Below are 21042 nucleotides of genomic sequence, written 5' to 3'. Positions count from 1 at the left end.
GTTCCTGCAAATAGCCTCATCCATAGGTTACATTTTCTTAAAGGAAAAAACCTTTAATTGGTATTATAATTCTTCTCTAGCATTTATTTGTCCTACCCCATATCCTATGCCAGTTATTATGATAAATTTAATGGCTAATTAATAATGATTCCATTTACCTTTTTAGAGCTTAGAAGGGCTTCTTTGAGGATAATTGATTTCAGATGGTCTTACAAAAAAGTGCTTAGAGGATTCTCATCACTTTCCTTTCCTTAAGCAAATGTCTTTATTGCAAGTAGAGACATCCAAGGTACCCTATTGATTATTCTTTTAAAAACAGCCTCTGTTGCATCTTCCTCTGTGAAAGCATCACTGTGGGTTTTGTCGTGAAGTTTGGAGACTGACTCCCTGTGGAAGCTAGCCTTGTTCAACTTAATTTTTTTTTTCTTTGCTCCTTTCACAACATAAAGCAACTCTGGAAAACAACAATGACATTTCAGGCGAGAACTTGGCAGGAGGGTAAAGGGGTTGCTTCCCAGGACATCTGAGGAAGAAGAAAGTATTGGGAAGCCTGGGGTGAGGAAAACAGCCTGACTTTCCAGCAGGGAAATAAAAAGCTTCAGAATGTTTACTAAAAAAAAAACAGAACAAAATAAAAAAGGAAGATTTTTCAGTTCCCCAAATTATTTTATTTGACTTTATGGATTTTCAAAATTTAATATGTAAATATAGTAACCTAAATCTTTTAAAATGAAGATTATGGTTCAATAGCTCTGGCATGCATGCTTAGTTGCTTGGTCATGTCCAACTCTATGCAGTCCCATGGACTGTAACCCACCAGACTCCTCCGTCCTTGGGATTTCCCAGGCAAGAAAACTGAAGTGGGTAGCCATTCCGTTTTCCAGGGGTTCTTCCCAACCCAGGATCAAACCTAAGACTCCTGCATTGCAGGCAGATTCTTTATCATCTGAACCACCAGGAAAGCTGATCTGGCTTGGGGCATGAGATTCTGCAGTGCTAACACATTCCTAGGTGATGAGGACACCATTGGTTCATGGGCCAGTGAGTAACAAGACCTTATAGCATTCTGCTTCTCCTAGCAGTCATTTGTCTAAACACTGTTTATTAGTTAAGTCTGCTTAAAGTTTTTGTTTAAATGAGCCGTTAGTGTTAGCTATTAAAGCTAGTTGGTCAGTGGTGATTGTAAGTTTTTTTCCTATACATTATTGTATATTTGATTGATTAAAATGATACTTTTCAACATGAACCTGGAAAATAAAACTTCTAAAGTTAGGTAGGGGTGGAGTATATTTATTAAAAATTCAAAAGTCACATTTCTCAGCAAGATAGAAGTATATTAGGCATGGATCATGCCATGTCACCCATGTGCAGAAATCCATTTGTCAATTAAGAATATGGTACAATTTCATTAAACAATTTCATGAATTGTTTAACAATTCATGAATTAATTAATTCCATTAAACAATTTCATGCCTTAGGATTGCTATGAGCACTTAAGGGAATAAAGAGGATTTTTGCCCAATTCATAATATATGTCAGTAATTATTAGCTTTCTGTGGTTTTTTGTTTTGTTTTGTTTTTTAGAAGAATAAAGCTTTATTTTCTTTTCCCCAGTGGGGAAAAAATATGATGCTGCAACTAGTTGTAATATATTAAACAATTATTTTCAGAGTTACTTCATGTTCTTAATTATCTCTGATCCTCATCACAATAGTGAGGTAGTGAATATAATTTTATCATTTTATTTATGGTTACGCTGGATCTTTGTTGCTGGGCACGGGCCTTCTCTGGTAGCAGACAGGAGGGGCTACTCTCTGTGTTACATGGGCTTCTCATTGTGGTGCCTTTTCTTGTTGTGAGCACAGGCTTTAGGGTACATGGACTTTGCTAGTTGTGGCCATGGGGCTCTAGAGCATGGAGTCAATAGTTGTACATGGGCTTAGGTGCCTTGCAGCGTATGGGGTCTTCTCGGACCAGGGGTGCAAGCCCTGTCCCCTGCATTGGCAGACAGATTCTTAACCACTGAACTACCAGGAAGCCCTACCATTTTATTTACAATAAAGTTTAATTTAGTTTTGTCACAAAAATAAGCTTATAGAAATTATAGGGAAAAAATTAAACATCATTGTGATCCATCATAAAATATTAATATTTGGGGTGGATTTTTTTTCATATTTCTTTACCACATTAAGTGGAACATAGATTTCAGCCTCTCTTACAAAGTTGCATTCTACTTTTGCCTCATATCATAATAACTGTTATCATTTTAACATAATAATGATGTTTATTAGGTACATATTATTTTATTTCTCCAAATTATTAGAAGATTTGCCCCACATTTCTTGAATACTTCTTACTGTACTGCTGACTTGTGGTGCTGCCTGGGTGTGTTTGTGGATATCCCACTATATTCTTGGGCTTCCCAGGTGACATTGGTGGTAAAGAACCCACCTGCCAATGCAGGAGACGTAAGATAGGCGGGCTCAATCCCTGGATTGGGAAGATTCCCCTAAAGGAGGGCATGGCAACCCATTCCAGTCTTCTTGCCTGGAGAATCCCATGGACAAAGGAGCCTGGTGCGCCACAGTCCATGGGGTTGCAAAGAGGTGGACACAACTGAAGCATCTTAGCACACATGCACTATTTTCTTGGTTTGCCTTCCCTGCTCCATTAGGTGTCTCTCTGTTGATCACTGCATCTGCACCACCCATTTAAATTACAGTTTTACAAGACATTTTAATATCTGGTCCTCCTAATGATCCTTGTTGTTCCAACTGTTCTTACCTATTTTCACTCTCTTCTGTTTCTCTGTGAAGTTTAAAATAATTTTGTCACTTTGTTCCCTAAATAACCCCCAATAGAATTTAGTTTTAATTGATTCAAAACTCTTAGTACTTAATCTGAAACGGTTACATGAGCATGAGCTTTTCCACACTGAAAGAGGGCAGGCCTCTTTCCCTCCCAGTCTTCACTGATTCTCAGGAAATCTGCATCATCCCCCCATGTAGATGACATCTGGAGCTACTTTGTAAAAATTGTGGTATTTTCTGCCTCTTTCCACCATTATGTTTGCTAACTGGGTTTTGCTGGTATTTAGGGAAACCTTGTGTGTGTGTGTGTACATGTAATATCCATTTTGTTTGCTGAAACCTCTTGTGAGTTTCTTCAATTAAATTTTAGTATCTGGTTCACCAGTCTAATAATCACATCATCTGTAAATAATTTTATGTCTTCCTTTCCCAGTTGTAATAGGTCTTATTTTGGTTTTACGTTGTATTGCACTGGGGGCATTGTTGCCAAATGATGTCAATAGTTGACCTGTCTGTGTTACTGCAACCTCCAAGACTTACCCTCCAGTAAATTTTCCCTTTGTGTGATGTTAGTGGTAGGTTTGAAGCAGATATTTTTAAACATCATAATAAAAATATCTCTGCTTCACCAGTTGTCTTTGTGCCTGTTTAAATCAGAAAGGGATGTTAAACTTTATCAAATGCCTTTTTGCCATCTAGTCATGTGACCATTTTGATTTTCTGCTTGACTTTATTTATGTGTTATTTTCCTAGATTTTTTTTATCAGTAATCTGTCTTGTGTACCTGAAGTAAATTATCTGCTTATGGGGAAATGAATTTAATGGCGTATTAGAGGAATAATTTGCAACAATTTGAGATGTTCTCTCTCTTTTTCTGTCTTATGTAATTGCTTATATAACATGGGAATTATAAGTTGTTGAAAGATTGAAAGAAATCTTTGGAAAAGCCATCTGGCTCCAGTGTTGTTTATTCTAATTTTCTTTTTATGGAATGCTTAATTAATTTATTGTCATTCTTTTTTGTTTAATAACAAAGGCTTTTCAGATTCTCAAAACAGGTTTTGTCCTATCCCATAAGCATTAAACATCATTGTTCTCATTGTAATAGTTCTAAAGAGTATGAAATTGTGGTTTCGATTTCCTATTTGATATGAGAGTTACTTAGGAAAGTTCTTATTTTCCCCAGTTGGAAGTTTTTATTTGTTTAGAATTTTGGTTTAATAATATCTGGTTCTATCTCATTATACAGAGGTAATGCAGTGTACTCCTTTTCATGTAGAGAGAATTTTTGGATTTTTGTGAATGCCCCTCATCATTTTGATATTCTGTCCCAAATATTGATTACTTAAGTATAAAATATTATTTCCTCCTCTATCATATTTTCTGAAAGTAGCCTTCCTAGTTCTTTATTTTTTATTCATATAGTCGAACATTTCAAATGTACACATACAGAGCTTTTTCCTTTTCTCTTTTGTGAATTGTTCTATTGCTAGGCTTAAAAAGATTTTTTTCAACTCAAGGTGATTTTTTTTCAAATCTCCAGGCTGTTAGAAGCGTGGCACAGTAAACATCCTGCGTCCTTCCCCCAGATTCACCAGTTGTGAACACTTTGTCGGTTTGCTTTGCGTCTGTATTTCTGATCTCTCAAATCCTTGCCCGGTTAGCTGTAGTAATCATGACTCTTCAAAGGCTCTAGTCTGTGTATCCTCAGAAAAGTCAGTCTTCTCCATGTCCACAGCATAGTCATCACGCTCAGGAAATTCAAGTCCGGTATCCAGTCAAGAATCACACATTGCACTGGACTGCCATGGCCATCCTGAAATTTTTAAGTAAATGAATTTTGAACCATTCAAATATAATGTGGTTTTTCATGTATGACGAGGCCTTAAATGTGGAATTTTCCCAACACTGTTTACTGATAAAATTTTATCTTTCCCACTGACTTGCATTGCTTCTGTTTCTGTAAATGAAATTCACACACACAGGCACACCCCTCTTCCATTTTCTTTTGATCATACCCCAGTACCCGTTGTTTAATTATTTTGATAATTAAATAGTTACCAAATATGCCCATAATATGGGCTATTATCTAGTAGTGGTTTTTCACTCACATTCCTTTGTTTAAAAATAGGTTCTTGACTATATTTCCCATTTTAAACAAAGAAACCAAAATAATCCCATTGATATTGTTAAGATTTCAAAATTGAGGTGATCTATATCTTCAGGGCTTCGAATTGTCACCTAACTGACCTCATATTTTATACTATTTACTTTTTCCCAAAGACAGAAAATATAAATTTGGCAATAATTGAATCGTAACAATATGTGGTGCTTTCTTCCAGGACTTAAGCATTTCTGTCCATTTATTCATCTGTAGTTCTGCACAGTGATCTAGCACCCACTCTGCCAAGCCCTGTGCTGGACACTAGAGATATTCTTTTGTATCGCTTGGTAGAGGTTGTTGTTGTGTTTTGTTTTTTTTTTTTTTCTCTTCCCTTGTCAGGTCTGTATATTTCTTTCTTTTTTAAAATATTTTATTTTTAATTGATTGATTGGTTTACAATATTGATTTGATTTCTGTCATACATCAACATGAATCAACCATTATTTGTGTTATCCTTACCTGGGTGTTCATTGGAAGGACTGATACTGAAGCTGAAACTCCAATACTTTGGCCACCTCATGCGAGGAGTTGACTCATTGGAAAAGCCCCCGATGCTGGGAGGGATTGGGTGCAGGAGAAGAAGGGGACGACAGAGGATCAGATGGCTGGATGGCATCACCGACTCAATGGACATGAGTTTGCGTAAACTCCGGGAATTGGTGATGGACAGGGAGGCCTGGCATGCTGTGATTCATGGGGTCACAAAGAGTCAGACACGACTGAGCGAATGAACTGAACTGAGAGAATGAACTGAACTGAGAGGGGGCGCTGGAAAGCCACTGAATAGCCACATGCAGGGTCTCTTTTATGACCCTGGAGGGAGATCAGCCAAGAAGGAGGCTATTGAGAGGTCTAGTTACCTGTTTTCCACCCTGGTCCTACTCCAGAAATTATGGACAGTGGAGCAAATAGAATCAGTTGCCAGCAATTTGAATTTTCTGCCTGACTGTAGGCTTTGAACAGTGTCTATCCTAAGTCGGTTGGGTCTTCAGGCCATCAAACAGGTATGTGTGGCATTTGTGAGGGTATAACTTTTGCCTTATATTCCCCACATGAGTTGTTCCAGGACTGTTCTACCTGTGATGAACCAAAGCGGATGGTGGCTTTTTAGCATCAGATAAGGATTACCGTACTGTTACTGTAGATTACCAGACTACTATGTTTCTTCCTGTTACTCTCAAGCAATGTTGTCATTATCTTCCCTCTATGCACTAAGATTGGACTTCCCTGGTGGCCCAGATGGTAACAAATCCACCTGCAATGCAGAAGACCCAGGTTCAATTCCTGGGTCAGGAAGATCTCTTGGAGAAGGAAATGGCAACCCACTGCAGTGTTCTTACCTGGAGAATTCCATAGACAGAGGAGCCTGGTGGGCTCAGTCCATGGGGTTGCAAAGAGTGGGACATGGCTGAGGGACTAACACTTTGACTTTCATGCACTGAGATATTACCATCCTGGTTCACCCAAAAAATGTACCATTAGGCCCCACATGTGCTAAGTCACTTCAGTCGTGTCCAACTCTTTGCACCCCTATGGACCATAGCCTGCCAGGCTCCTCTGTCCATGGGATTCTCCGGGCAAGCATACTAGAGTAGGTTCTAGTATCTTTGCGATCTCCGGGGGATCTTTGTGACCCAGGGATCGAACCCACATGTCTTAGGTCTCCTCTTTTGCAGGCAGATTCTTTACCATTGAGCTACTGGGGAAGCCTTTGAGATCCCACATTTTCCAGTTGAAAGAGCTGGCCAGCTTCCATTTGATGAGCACACACTGGCTGTGTGCCTGTCACTCTGCATAAACTGTCTGCCTCCTCACAGCACTGCAGTTGTAGCTTCCCCATTTTGCAGATATGGAAACTGAGATACACGGAAACTAAGTGCGTTGACCCAACCAATGGAACACTTAAGTGGTGCAGGCAGACTTTAAACCCAATTCAGCCACCCCAAAGCCAGCACTCACTTCAGTCTAGCCATACCACCTCCCTAGGAGAAAAGTCATACATGATCTATTTTGGTGACATTTCCATTGGAAAAAAATTAAAATAAATGTCACAGCTCAGAGGGCAATGCTTGGTGTCTGGAAAAGTCTGACTGCTTTTGTTCTTAAGCTCTAGATCACTGAGGGTGGCTCAACACTCATTTTCTGGAATTATTTTCAGACTCTTGCTTGGGCATTTGCCAAGAAGGGAAGAGACTAATCAGTGCCAGCTAGCAAGGCTTTCGGGACAACCGTGGTGACAGCAGAAGCAATATCACATAGAAGTCAGCTACCTTAATCCTGTGTCACCTTGAACTCTGGGCACTAGAATGCCCCTGTGGGAGGCGGTCGAGCATTAAATCATTTAACAAATATTTTTTGAGCAGGATCTGAGCTAAGGCCTGAAGATATAGCAGGAAACAAGACAGACATACACCTGTCCTCTAGAATCTTTGTTGCTGTTCAGTCACCAAGTCATGTCTGACTCTTTGTGACCCCATGGACTGCAGCACACCAGGCTTCCCTGTCCTTCACCATCTCCTGGTGTTTGCTCAAACTCATGTTTGAGAAGGGGACAACACAGGATGAGATGGCTGGATGGCATCACCGACTCAATGGACATGAGTTTGAGTAAACTCCGGGAGTTGGTGATGGACAGGGAGGCCTGGCATGCTGCGATTCATGGGGTTGCAAAGAGTCGGACACGACTCAGTGACTGAATTGAACTAGCTGTTTTTTAAAGGACTTCTGAAAGGGTGTTTTTTTCCCTTACGTCTTCTAGCTTGTTTTTCATGGTGTACAGTTTATTTATCTCTATCTTCTATCAAACCACTTTACTGAATTCTTTTATTAATTTTAAAAGTCTTTCACTTGATTCTCTTCAATATATTAGGTCACAGTCATATTATCTACAAATGATGATAAATTGCTTTCCTCTCTAAAATGTATATCTCTTCTGTTTGGTGTCTTATTGCATTGGCCAAAATTACCCCATTTTAGATACAAGTCCTAGAGGTGAAATGATTTGCTCGGCATGTCAGACAGAGCTAGTGAGTGGTAAAGCTAGAACTAAAACCTCCACTTTGGTTTTTTAGAGCAATAAAGGTCACTAAAGCATGGCCATCTATCTAAATATCAGCTAACTGGCCCCATATCTATCCAGTTGCTTTTTGCTCAAGGAAGGTTGACATTTGCGGTGCTTATAGTTGTTTCTTTAAATGACTTAACCTCCTAGATGCATACGTGTGTGCGTGCGTGCGCGCACACACACACACACACACACACACACAGCAGGCATAATGATGATAAATGATGCCGAGAAAAATTAAGCAGGGAAGTTTAATAAGGCATAATGTGGTTGGGGTTGCTATTTTAATTTTTACATTTATTTATTTATATTTATTTATTTGACTGTGCCAAGTCTTAGTTGTGGCATGTGGGTTCTAGCTCCCAGACCAGGGATAGAACCCAGGCTCCCTGCACTGGGAGCATAGAGTCTTAGCCACTGGACCATCTGGGAAGTCCCAGGGTTGCTGTTTTAAATACGGTGATCATGTATGATTTCACTGGCAGAAGTGAAGAAGCAAACCTTCAAAGGGTTGCATATATCTGAGGGAAGAGCATTTCAGGCATCAAGGGTAGCAAATCGAAGGCTTTGAGATGAGAACATGCCTAGAGGGTGTTCAAGGAATAGCAAAGACGTCTCATAACAGGGCCTTGGAGACATTATAAAGATATTGCCTTTTCCTCTAAGTAAGGCTTCCCTGGTGGCTCAGATGGTAAAGAATCAATCCACCTGCAATGCATGAGACCTGGGTTTGATTCCTGGGTCAGGAAGATCCCTTGGAAAAGGGAATGGCTACCCACTCCAGTCTTCTTGCCTGGAGAATTCCATGGATAGAGGAGCCTGGATGGCTACAGTTCATGGGGTTGCAAAGAGCTGGATGCAACCAAGGCACTAGCACTCACTCAAGGTGAGTGAGCCTTTGAGCACAGGAGTGTCATGACCTGGTCATGTTTTTAAAGGCTCACTGCAGCCAGTATTTTGAGATTGCTGGAGGCAAGATTAGAATCAGGAAGACCAGTTGGGAAGCTATGGCAGTAGATCATAGTCCATAGTAGATCCAGTCAAGAGATCATGGGGGCTTGGTAGGGTCATAACTTGGAGATGATGGAAGGGGTCAAATTCTGGATATATATTGCAGTGAGAACCATGGTAGTTACTTACGTGTCATATTGCAAATGAGAGAGGACTGATGATTAACAGAAAATACGTGAGGGCCAGGTCGTCTGCATTTTGATGTGAAATATTTCTCCACCCCAGTAAGTGCATGCTAAGTTAAAGCTAGTTATACTTTTAAATATTAGAGAATATATGGCATGACACTCTGGCCATCATCAGAAAGCTGTCTGGTTTCTTATTTTAAGATTTCTTTTGGTTTCATTTGATAATAATTAAAATTTAATGTGAACTCTTCAGTTGAATTGATATGGACCCTTTACACAACATGATGGGTTGGCCAAATAATTTAAGTTTTTTCTTTACCTCTTATAGAAAAACCTGAATGAACTTTTTGGCCAACCCAGTATTAAGTCTTCTAAATTTCTACTCAAAATCCACTTTTGTTAAATTTATTAAGGGCGATTCAGTCACAGGAGATGAGTCCAAATGGAAAACCAGGCAAATCTTGATGGTCTAGTTTGATAACACTGTAATAATAATGCATGCAGCAGTTCAGTTGGCTCCAGTCAACTTCTATAAACAGCACTTCTCTCTTAGAAAGAACTCCGCAGACACACTATCTCTTTTGAGCCTCACCACCATCCTGTAAGCACCCTTCTTCTCAGAATCCTTCCCTGACCAAGTTCCTCCTTCTGTCCTCCCCTTACTGAATTGTACTGAACAGTTAATGTGTCTCCCCGTCTCAGTCCTGAGCTCCCAGTGCCCAGGGGCCATGTTGCATTCAAGTTTCTGTAGTCACGCAATAAATATCTGATGCATAAATGAATAAATACATGAAAGACAGAGTGGGCAGTAGATCACGTAGATGTCAGAAGCCAGGGAAAGATGCACACACACATATACTCTGACACCAAAAATGTATTCCTCTCCCCATTTCTTTGCCTTCTCTCATGGCTGTTGTGACTAAGTGAATCATGAACAAAACCATATTCCCAGAGTCTTGAAGTAAAGGTTGGCTAACTAAGACACGTCCTTGTAAATTTCAGTTTCATAGTTCCGAGTGACCTTAATGTGGGGTATGTAATTGGAAAGCTAGATTCTGTGGGGATTACAAAGCTCATGCTTGTTTCTTAGCCCATCTTGTACAATAACAGCAAAGGTTTATCATTGCATTTTTGTATTAAAATGTGTGCATAGTTGAATGCTAAAGCACAGACTCTTTTGAAGGTAGAAAGAACATCCAAGATTATTCAGTCCATTTCCCTCATTTCTTTAACAGCTTTATTGAGGTATAATTTTCATAGCATAAAATTCATTCATTTTTAAGTGTACAATTCAATGATATTCAGTAAATTTGTAGGGTTGTACAACTATCACCACAGTCTCACTTTAGAACATTTTTATCATGCTGTAAAATACCCTGTGCCCAAGTGCAGTTGATTCCTGCTCACACCTCCAGTCCCAGGCAAATACTAATCTGAGTAATGTCTCTATAAATTCGCATTTTCTTGACATTTCATATGAATAGAATCATATAATATAGTCCTTTTCGTCTGGCTTCTCTCATTTAGCATAACGTTTTTGACCTTCAGCCATATTGTAGAGTATATCAGTAAATTGTTTCTTTTATTGTTGAATAATATTTCATTAGATGAATGTATCATATATTGTTTATTTGTTAATTGATTAGATTGTTTTAATTTTTTGGCTATTATGAATAATGCTATTAATATTTGTATATAAGTTTTTATATACACACACTTAGATTGATATCTAGAAATGGAATAGCTTGGTGAATGGAAGCTGTATGTTTACCTTTTTAAGGAACTTCTCAACTGCTTGCCTTAGTGACTGCACCATTTGACTTTACATAGCAATGTATGAAAGTTCCAGTTTTCCAGTACCTTTGTCAACACTTGCAATTGTCTGCCTTTTTACTGATAGCCATTCTATTATGGTTAATTGTTGTTGTTTTTTCTTTTGTGTTTCTATTTTTTTTATTGTTTTTATTTTTATTGAAGTATAGCTGAGTTACAATATTATATTAGTTTTAGGTGTACAGCATAGTCAGTATTTTTACAGACTGTACTCCATTAAAAGTTATTACAAGCCAATGGCTATAATTCCCTGTGCAATACAGTTTATCTATTTATAAAATATTAAACTGTATTGTTATATAAACAATATAACAGTTGTTTATAAAATAAACAATATTGTTTATATATAATATAAACTGTATTGTTTATCTGTTTTATTCATAGTAGTTCGTATCTCTTAATCCCATAGCCATAATTTGCCACCCCCCATCTTACCTCTCTGCTCTGGTAAGCACTAGTTTGTTTACTGTGTGAATTTGTTTCAGTTTTGCATATATTACATTTGTTTGTATTACTTTCTCAGTTCAGTCTCTCAGTCGTGTCCGACTCTTTGTGACCCCATAGATGGAGCACACCAGGCTTCCCTGACCATCACCAGCTCCTGGAACTCGCTCAAACTCATGTCCATTGAGTCAGTGATGCCATCCAACCATCTCATCCTCTGTCGTCCCCTTCTCCTCCTGCCTTCTATCTTTCCCAGCATCAGGGTCTTTTCCAGTGAGTCAGCTCTTTGCATCAGGTGGCCAAAGTATTGAAGTTTCAACTTCAGCATCAGTTCTTCCAATGAATATTCAGGACTGATTTCCTTTAGGATGGACTGGTTGGATCTCCTTGCAGTCCAAGGGACTCTCAAGAGTCTTCTCCAACACCACAGTTCAAAAGCATAAATTCTTCAGTGCTCAGTTTTCTTTATAGTTCAACTCTCACATCCATGCATGACTACTGGAAAACCATAGCCTTGACTAGATGGACCTTTGTCAGCAAAGTAATGTTTCTGCTTTGTAGTATGCTGTTTAGGTTGGTCATAGCTTTTCTTCCAAGGAGCAAATGTCTTTTAATTTCATGGCTGTGGTCACCATCTGCAGTGATTTTGGAGCCTCCAAAAATAGTCTCTCACTGTTACCATTGTTTCCCCATCTATTTGCCATGAAGTGATGGGGCTGGATGCCATGATCTTAGTTTTCTAAATGTTGAGTTTTAAGCCAGCTTTTTCACACTCCTCTTTCACTTTAATAAAGAGCTCTTTAGTTCCTCTTCACTTTCGGCCGTAAGGGTGGTGACATCTGCATATCCGAGGTTATTGATATTTCTCCCTGCAATCTTGATTCCAGCTTGTGCTTCATCCAGTCTGGCATTTCTCATGATGTACTCTACATATACGTTAAATAAGCACAGTGACAATATACAGCCTTGACGTACTCCTGTCCCAATTTTGAACCAGTCTGTTCCATGTCCGGTTCTAACTGTTGCTTCTTGAGCTGCATACAGATTTCTCAGGAGGCAGGTAAGGTGGTATGGTATTCCCATCCCTTGAAGAATTTTCCACAGTCTGTTGTGATCCACACAGTCAAAGGCATTAGTGTAGTCCATGAATTAGAAGTAGATGTTTTCCTGGAATTCTCTTGCTTTTTCTATGGTCCAGTGGATGTTGGCAATTTATTCTCTGGTTCCTCTGTCTTTTCTAAATCCAGCTTGAACATCTGGGTTCTCGATTCATGTACTATTGAAGCCTACCCTTGGAAATTTTGAGTATTGCTTTGCTAGCGTGTGAGATGGGTGCAATTGTGAGGTACTTTAAACATTCTTTGGCATTGCCTTTCTTTGGGACTGGAATGAAAACTGACCTTTTTCAGTCCTGTGGCCACTGCTAAGTTTTCCAAATTTGCTGGCATATTGAGTGCAGCACTTTCACAGCATCGTCTTTTAGGATTTGAAATAGCTCAGCTGGAATTCCATCACCTCCACTAGCTTTGTTCATAGTGATAACTTCCTAAGGCCCACTTGACTTTGGATTCCAGGATGTCTGGCTCTCGGTGAGTGATCAAACCATCATGATTATTGGGTCATTAAGATATTTTTTGTATAGTTCTTCTGTATGTTCTTACCATCTCTTCTTAATATCTTCTGCTTCTGTTAGGTCCATACCATTTCTGTTCTTCATTGTGCCCATCTTTGCTGAAATGTTCCCTTGGTATCTCTAATTTTCTTGAAGAAATCTCTAGTTTTCCCCATTGTATTGTTTTCCTGTATTTGTTTGCATTGATCCCTGAGGAAGACTTTCTTACCTCTCCTTGCTGTTCTTTGGAACTCTGAATTCAGATGGGTATAGCTTTCCTTTTCTCCTTTGCCTTTCACTTCTCTTTTTTTTTTTCCTCAGTTATTTGTAAGGCCTCCTCAGACAAAGATGTTGTGTTTTTCCATTTCTTTTTCTTGGGGATGGTTTTGATCCCTGTCTCCTGTACAATGTCACAAACTTCTGTCCATAGTTCATCAGGCATTCTGTCTATCGGGTCTAATCCCTTGACTCTATTTGTCACTTCCACTGTATAATCATAAGGGATTTAATTTAGGTCATACTTGAATGGTGATTGCAGCTGTGAAAATAAAAGATGCTTACTCGTTGGAAGGAAAGTTATGACCAACTTAGATAGCATATTAAAAAGCAGAGACATTACTTTGCCAACAAAAGTCTGTCTAGACAAGGCTGTGGTTTTTCCAGTGGTCATATATGGATGTGAGAGTTGGACTGTGAAGAAGACTGAGCACCGAAGAATTGATACTTTTGAACTGTGGTGTTGGAGAAGACTGTTGAGAGTCCCTTGAACTGCAAGGAGATCCAACCAGTCCATCCTAAAGGAAATAAGTCCTGGGTGTTCATTGGAAGGACTGATGCTGAAGCTGAAACTCCAATACTTTGGCTACCTGATGTGAGGAGTTGACTCATTGGAAAAGACCCTGATTCTGGGAGGGATTGGGAGCAGGAGGAGAAGTGTACAATAGAGGATGAGATGGTTGGATGGCATCACTGACTTGATGAACATGAGTTTGAGTTAACTCCGGGAGTTGGTGATGGACAGGGAGGCCTGGCGTGCTGCGATTCATGGGGTTGCAAAGAGTCAGACACGACTGAGTAACTCAGCTGAACTGAATGGTCTAGTGGTTGTCCCTACTTTCTTCAACTTGGGTCTGAATTTTGCAATAAGGAGTTCGTGATCTGAGCTACAGTCAGCTCCCCGTCTTGTTTCTGCTGATTGTATAGAGCTTCTCCATCTTCAGCTGCAAAGAATATAATCAGTGTGATTTTGGTATTGACCATCTCGTGATGTCCATGTGTAGAGTCATCATCTCCTATGTTGTTGGAAGAGGGTGTTTGCTTTGACCAGTGCATTCTCTTGGCAAAACTCTGTTAACCTTTGCCCTGCTTCATTTTGTACTCCAAGGCCACACTTGCCTGTTATTCCAGGTATCTAGGTATCTCTTGACTCCCTACTTTTACATTCCAGTCTCCTATGAGAAAAAGGACATCTTTTTTTTGGTGTTAGTTCTAGAAGGTCTTGTAGGTCTTCATAGTACTGTTCAACTTCAGCTTCTTCAGAATTAGTGGTTGGGGCATAGACTTGGATTAATCTGATATTACTGTAATATTGAATGGTTTGCTTTCTAGATTCCACATATAAATTTGGTTTCTTTTTTGTATCTTCAGTTTGGGAAAATATTTGCTGCTAGTCTTCAGGTCACGTTCATCGATAGCTACTCTATAAGTAGTAGTAATTTTGGCATACCCATGGGAGGAGCTTTAGCTCTGGGTCTTCCTGCTCCACCGTCTTGGTCACAGCTCTTTAAATTGACCATCTTTTCCATGAGTTTATAAACCACTTGTATTTTACCTTTAGTGAAATGTCTAGTCAAATATTTTGCCAACTTTCAATTTGAGTAATTTGTGTTTTTATTATTGACTATTAATGGATCATTATGTATGTTGGAGGAGAGTCATCATACATAAAATTTGCAAATATTTTCTCTCAATGTGTAGCTTGTCTTTTCATTTGCTGAATAGCACCTTCTGAAACCAGTTTTTAAAAATCTGATGATATCCAATTGATCTTTCCCTCCCTTCATTCACGGATCATACTTTTGGTGTTGTACTCACACACCCTTTCCATAATCCAAGGTCATGAAAATTTTCTCCTATGTTTTGTCCTAGAGAATTTATAACTTTAGCTCTTACAGTTAGGGTTATGACGTGTTCTCTCTGTTCTTATGTATAATGTGAACTTTTTTGTGAACAAGGTTTTTTTTTTTTTCTATTGAAGTATAGATAATTTCTTATATTGTGTTAATTACTGCTGTACAGAGAAATGTCTCATGTGAATTTAAGTTTAGATTCTTGCATGTGGATAGTCAGTTGACCTAGCATCATTTGCTTAAAGATTATCCCTCTGTCATCAAATTGTCTTGAAATTTTTGTCAGAAATCAACTGACCATGGATGGATTCAGTCTCTGACTAGCAGTCTCTTCCCCGGGTAGAGAAAGGGCATCACAGGATATGTCTGTGATGGAGTCATGGTCTGAAAGGATGTTGGTACCCCTCAGTGGTGAGTGGTCAGAGAAGCGTGAGGCATCATCTATCGTATCAGTCTGAACAGCAGAAGAGGCATTAGGGTCCAACGGCACAGTTCTCCGAAGCTTGCAGAGGTGCCTACAGGTTTTGCTGTTAAAGGCATCTAAGACAACTGTCCTCTGAGAGCTGGGGTCTTGGGTCTGGGACCAGAGTAGAGTTTTCTTGTCTCAGGAGACACTGAAACTAAAATACAGAAGTTGCTGGCGAGCCTGGGTCTGAAAAGTCAAGGAAGGAGAGGGGTGCGGGTTGTCAGTCACATTAGAAAGAGGATGAATGATGGACATTGAAGGTGAGGAGATGAAGAGAGGTGCAGATGAGCCTTGGCCTTATGCATTGAGATGAAGCTGCAGCCCAGGTTTCAGGTCCTGTAAGAAGAGACCCTTAGGAAAAATTATGAGGAAAATATGGTCATCAATGTCCACCTTCTCATTGAGAGAAATAGAGAAGGTGTCACGGGAGGGGAAACGTGTGAGTAAATGTTGTGAGGTGAGCATAGAATAAGAAGAATATTTTATTCTCTCGTACTCCCCGGGATTCTCTACTTACAAAATAAAATCCTCTCTCTTTGCAAACAATCCTGAATAGTTCATTCCAACCCTAGAGATATGATTGCGGGAGGTGTTCTCATTTAGGTGTGATTTAATCATCACCAGCACGCTGAAAAGAGCTTCAATAAATATGTTTTCAAGAGAATGATGATGAGAGTGAAGTTAGCACAGAAACACAAATAATGCCCACTCTCTTGCTTCTTTCTCCGACCTCCTCCTAAAGCATGTGTGTCAGGGGAAGGAAGGTTGCACAGTTCGCGTGACTGTTTCTTCCCTTCCTCCTCCTTAATCAGAGGTCCCAGATCTTTCAGAGAGGCTAGATTCCTGGCAGAAAGATTTATATGACAAAATAGTTTACAGCTTCCCAGCTGCAATTGCGCATTTGCCTCTGAATGGACAAGCTGTAGACACAGTGGGCCTCAGGGAGTTGCTGGCTGTGCTCTGGCACATTAATCCCAATTGTATGGAAACCGTATGTTGACAACACAGTTTAACCCAAAAAAATACCCTTTGCTAGCCTTTGTGATTTCAGACGAGGCTGGGTGGGATAGAGCTGTATAATTTCAGCCGCCGAGTAAGACAAACACACAAAATGCTTGGAAGGCCCTCTGTTTGTTTTGTTGGCTTATGGAGTAGGAAGGAAGGTAGAGAAAAAGAAAGGATACTGAACTATGCATCGAGAGTCTGGATCTCTACTCTTGCTGCAGTTTGACACTCATGGGGCACTCTGCCTCGCAGCCTCAGCACCCTCATCTCTGGTCTGGCTGCTGAGTTTGGTTGAATTGACAAGTGAGTCCTCAGTAATTAGATTGGTGGAGAGAAAGGGGCAGTGGGGTTACAGACTGACCCCTGGAGAGATGATTTGCTTCTCTCCATAGCCTACCCATTTGGCTTACAGTTGGTGTTTAATAAAGCCTTGGGCATCTCTCTTCACACATTAACAGCTTCTTACATCCTTCTAAGTTGAAGGAAATGTGTGCAATCACTAGACAGGAGCCTAGAGGAATCACTTTCTCTTGAATTGGATTTCTACATTCCGTCAGATTGGGTTTCTGGCTTCTTTTCAATTTAGTTGAGTTTGGTCCACTTGAACAAGTATTCACTGATCAGCACACAGGTATCAGGCAATCTGCTGAGCAGTATGTGGACAGAGAGAGGGTGAAGCAGAGATAACTAAGCCACAACTGCCACTGTCTTAAAGGTCACTGTCCAGCCAGAGAAACAGCAGATCCAAGCTCACGTTATTGCTGTCCCAGGCAGACAGCCACTAATCAGTGGTAGGAGAGTTGAGTAGGGGGGAAGACCTACTCATTCACCTTTGGAAGACCTAGACCTGCTGCATGGAGGAGATGAAAGACAGGCTCAGCTTTTAGAGAAAGGCTTCCACAGGCAGAAGTGGGTAGAATGAGAGGGCACTGCAGGTGGAGGAAGCACCAGTTGGTGATGGCGCGGGATAGGGTCCAAAGGATGTTTGTGCAGTAGCAGGGGTTTTGGAGAAGCTGCAGTCAGGGGCCTACCATAAGACTCTCTGAGAGGTAGTTTACAAACCAGACACAAAGTGCCCCCAAGTGCCAGGATGTGGAGTCTAGATTATATCGTTCAGATAGTGGAGAGTCTGTCAAAGTGCTTGAAGAGTGACAATGTTTATGTTTAGGGAGGTTAGTGGATTGACTGGTGAGTTGATCACATAAATTAGAGACAAAGAGACCAGCTGAGTTCAGCTAAGAGATGGGGAAGTGCCCCACCTCTACAATATAATGGGAAGAGAACAAAGGGGAAGGGCAGGTGCAAATTGCTGATGTCACGTCAACAGAGCTTGCTGATTAGAGGAGCAGAGTGAAAACCAAGGAGGTAGGAAATGAGGATGAGCCCCCAGAATCAAGATCTGGCCACGTGATGAACAGTGCTCCCCTCACTAAGGAAAGAAATGGAGGAGGGGTTTGTAGGGGTTGAAACCAAGTTGCATTTTGGGTGTATCCAGTGTGAACTGGCCCTTTGGAACATCTAAATGGAGATCTGTTTCTGCACAGTGGCAGGTTTAGAAGCCTGAAACTCTGGAGGGAGGTTTCAGTCATAGAAGTGATGATGGTAAATAACAAGTTCATCCCTCCAGAGGGTTGCTGATCTGCCTCTCCTCTTTCCCATTCAGTGTTTATCAGCTGGTTGTCAAGGAGGAGCGGCTTCAGAAGTCACGCAGGGCAGCTGACATCATCGAGTGCTTTTCAGTGCCGGTGAGCTACAGGAACGCCTCCAGCCTTGATTCTCTGCACTACTTTGCTGCCGAGCTGAAGCCTGCCAACCTGCCTGTCACCCAGCCATTTACAGTGGGTGACAACAAGACCTACAATGGCTACTGGAACCCTCCTCTTTCCCCTCTGAAAAGCTACAGCATCTACTTCCAGGCCCTCAGCAAAGCAAACGGAGTAAGTATGGCCACATGGAGGCCATTTCTTGCCTTGTTTGCCCATTCTTAGATGAGAAGGCAGCATCGCTTTAGAGAGAGGTTGGCATATGAAGGCCCATGGACCAAAGCATCCAGATCAGCCTTTTGTTGGGCGGAGGGGGTTGTTTTTTTAATACAGTGATGCCTATTCATTTTCATAGTATATGGCTGCTCTGATGCTACAGCAGGACACTTGAGTCGTTGCAACAGAGACTCTCTGCCACCTGAAGTATTTACTCTGTGACCCTTTACAGAAAATGTTCTCAGACCACTGAATTAGAGGATAGCAAGGTGTTTCACTGGGGAAAATCATATTCAGATCTGAGTCTTAATTTTCTCATCTATAAAAGAATACCTATAAATGTGATTTCTATGAATGCCCTGAACATACCTATTTTAGGTAATCAGTGACTACTAACCACTTTCTCGTTACTGGTAGTCACATTAGAAAATATTTTTCTCTCAAAGACAAGGCAACCTTTTCTGTGTCAGTTTTTTTTTTCTTTTTTTTTTTTTTTTTTTGGTTAATAAGAGGTGTCAGTCATAACATCACAAGATCACAGGGCTAGAAAGGATCTGAAAGGTCATCCAGTATCTCCCTCCCTTCCCCTAGACACAAGAGAGTGCTTCAGCCAACATAACAATATCACAGTTAACAGATGTTAGTGTTTATCCCTTTTTTTAAAAAAAGAATTGAAGTATTGTTGTTTTACAGTGTCGTGTTATGTTCTCATGTTCAGCAAAGTGATTCAGTAACACACACACACACATATATATATATATATATTCAGTTACATATACACATATTTTTCATATTCTTTTACATTATGGTTTATTACAGGATATTGAATCTAGTTCCCTGTGCTATATAGTAGGACCTTGTTGTTTGTCTTTTATATAATAGTTTGTATATGTTAATCCCAAACTTCTAATTTGTCCTTCTCCTACCCTTTTCCCCCTTTGGTAACCATAAGTGTGTTCATAAGTGTGTTCTTTATGTCTGTGGGTCTGTTTCTCTTTTGTAAATAAGTTCATTTGACCATATTTTTTAGAATCCACATATAAGCATTATATGGTATTTGTCTTTCTCTGCCTGACTTACTTCACTTAGTGTGATAATCCGTAGGCCCATCCATGTTGCTGCAAATGGCATTATTCCATTCTTTTCATGGCTGAGTGGGATTCCATTGTGTATGTATACCACATCTTCTTTATCCATTCAGCTGTCAACGGACATTTAGGTTGTTTTCATGTCTTGACTATTGTAGTGTGCTGCTATCAACATTAGGATGTATATATCTTTTAAGATTAAGGTTTTCTCTGGAAATATGTCCAGGAGTGGAGTTGCTGGATCATATGGCAACTCTACTTTTAGTTTTTTAAGGAACCTTCATAATATTCTGTGCAGTAGCTGCACCAATTTACTTTCCCACCAGCAACATAGGAGTGTTCCCTTTCTTCCACACCCTTTCCAGCACCTGTTATTTGATGATGTCAGTGCTTATTCTTGAATAACTCCAGTAACAAATAACTCACTTCTTTATATGATAACTTGCTGATCTTTGTGGGGGCTGTGACTGAGGGCTTTTTTTTTTTAACTGACTTAAGTAAATCTTTTATTATAGCTTCTACCCATTGCTCTTGATCCATACTTTTAGGTCCCAGTAGAGCCAATGCAATCACCTTCTTAGCTGGTATTTTTTTTTTTCAGTTCACTTCTCCTCTAGACACACACAAACCCATCTGGTCTTATGCTCTGCAAGCTAACTATCTTTAGTTCCTCTTGTACTCAAGTATCTTCTGCCTGTGATGTTTTTATGGACATATTCCAAGTTGCCATATTTCATTCAACAGATATATAATGAACAGTGACATATGCTAAGCCCTGTAGTTCATATTAAGATTATGTAGTATGTGCCCTCGAAGAGCTTCTATAACCATAAGGGAATCTGCTATGTGTCACATTCCACAGTGTGTCTGGAGAAGTGAGAAGCTCACTGGGGTAGGAAAACCTGAAACAAAAGCAAGATTTGTGGTTGAAGTCCTTAGAGAATAGCCTGGGTAGATGCTGGGTGGCCAAGATAGTCTAGTCTGTTAGTGGCCGTCGTTACTTTATGAGAAACCTGGATTGAGAAACTACTTCACATTTAAAACGTCCACATAACCATTTATAGATTCCACATTGGTATTTCATTTCTGCATCCATTACTGGTTCAAGGAACATTCCTCACAGAGAGTATAAAACTACAAAAAGAAGCCGCCAGACTGCCTTGCACCTGTGATCTGGCCTCTTCATACAACACTCTGATACACTGAGGAGGAAGATGTCAAGATGGCCAGAAGCATCTGGGAGCCCGTCTCTGTATCCCATATTAGCCAGTTTCTTGGTTCAGCACAGCCCTAAGAAAGAGCGGCTTTC

The 21042-nt window shown here is 40.1% G+C and overlaps 1 protein-coding gene across 12 annotated transcripts in view; it reads left to right on the top strand.

Moving 5' to 3' along the window:
• PTPRT (protein tyrosine phosphatase receptor type T) overlaps positions 1-21042 on the top strand; it is a 1101260-nt gene that overhangs the window by 843719 nt on the left and 236499 nt on the right. For all 12 annotated transcript variants that reach the window (XM_043884333.1, XM_043884327.1, XM_043884332.1 and 9 more), the window contains exon 12: positions 18330-18603. In XM_043884333.1, the coding sequence (XP_043740268.1) occupies positions 18330-18603 (274 nt within the window). The remainder of the gene's footprint in view (positions 1-18329; positions 18604-21042) is intronic.

The sequence above is a fragment of the Cervus elaphus genome, chromosome 23 (assembly GCF_910594005.1).
Source record: "Cervus elaphus chromosome 23, mCerEla1.1, whole genome shotgun sequence".
Classification (NCBI taxonomy): Eukaryota; Metazoa; Chordata; class Mammalia; order Artiodactyla; family Cervidae; genus Cervus; species Cervus elaphus.
This window is presented reverse-complemented; position numbering and strand designations above follow the sequence as displayed.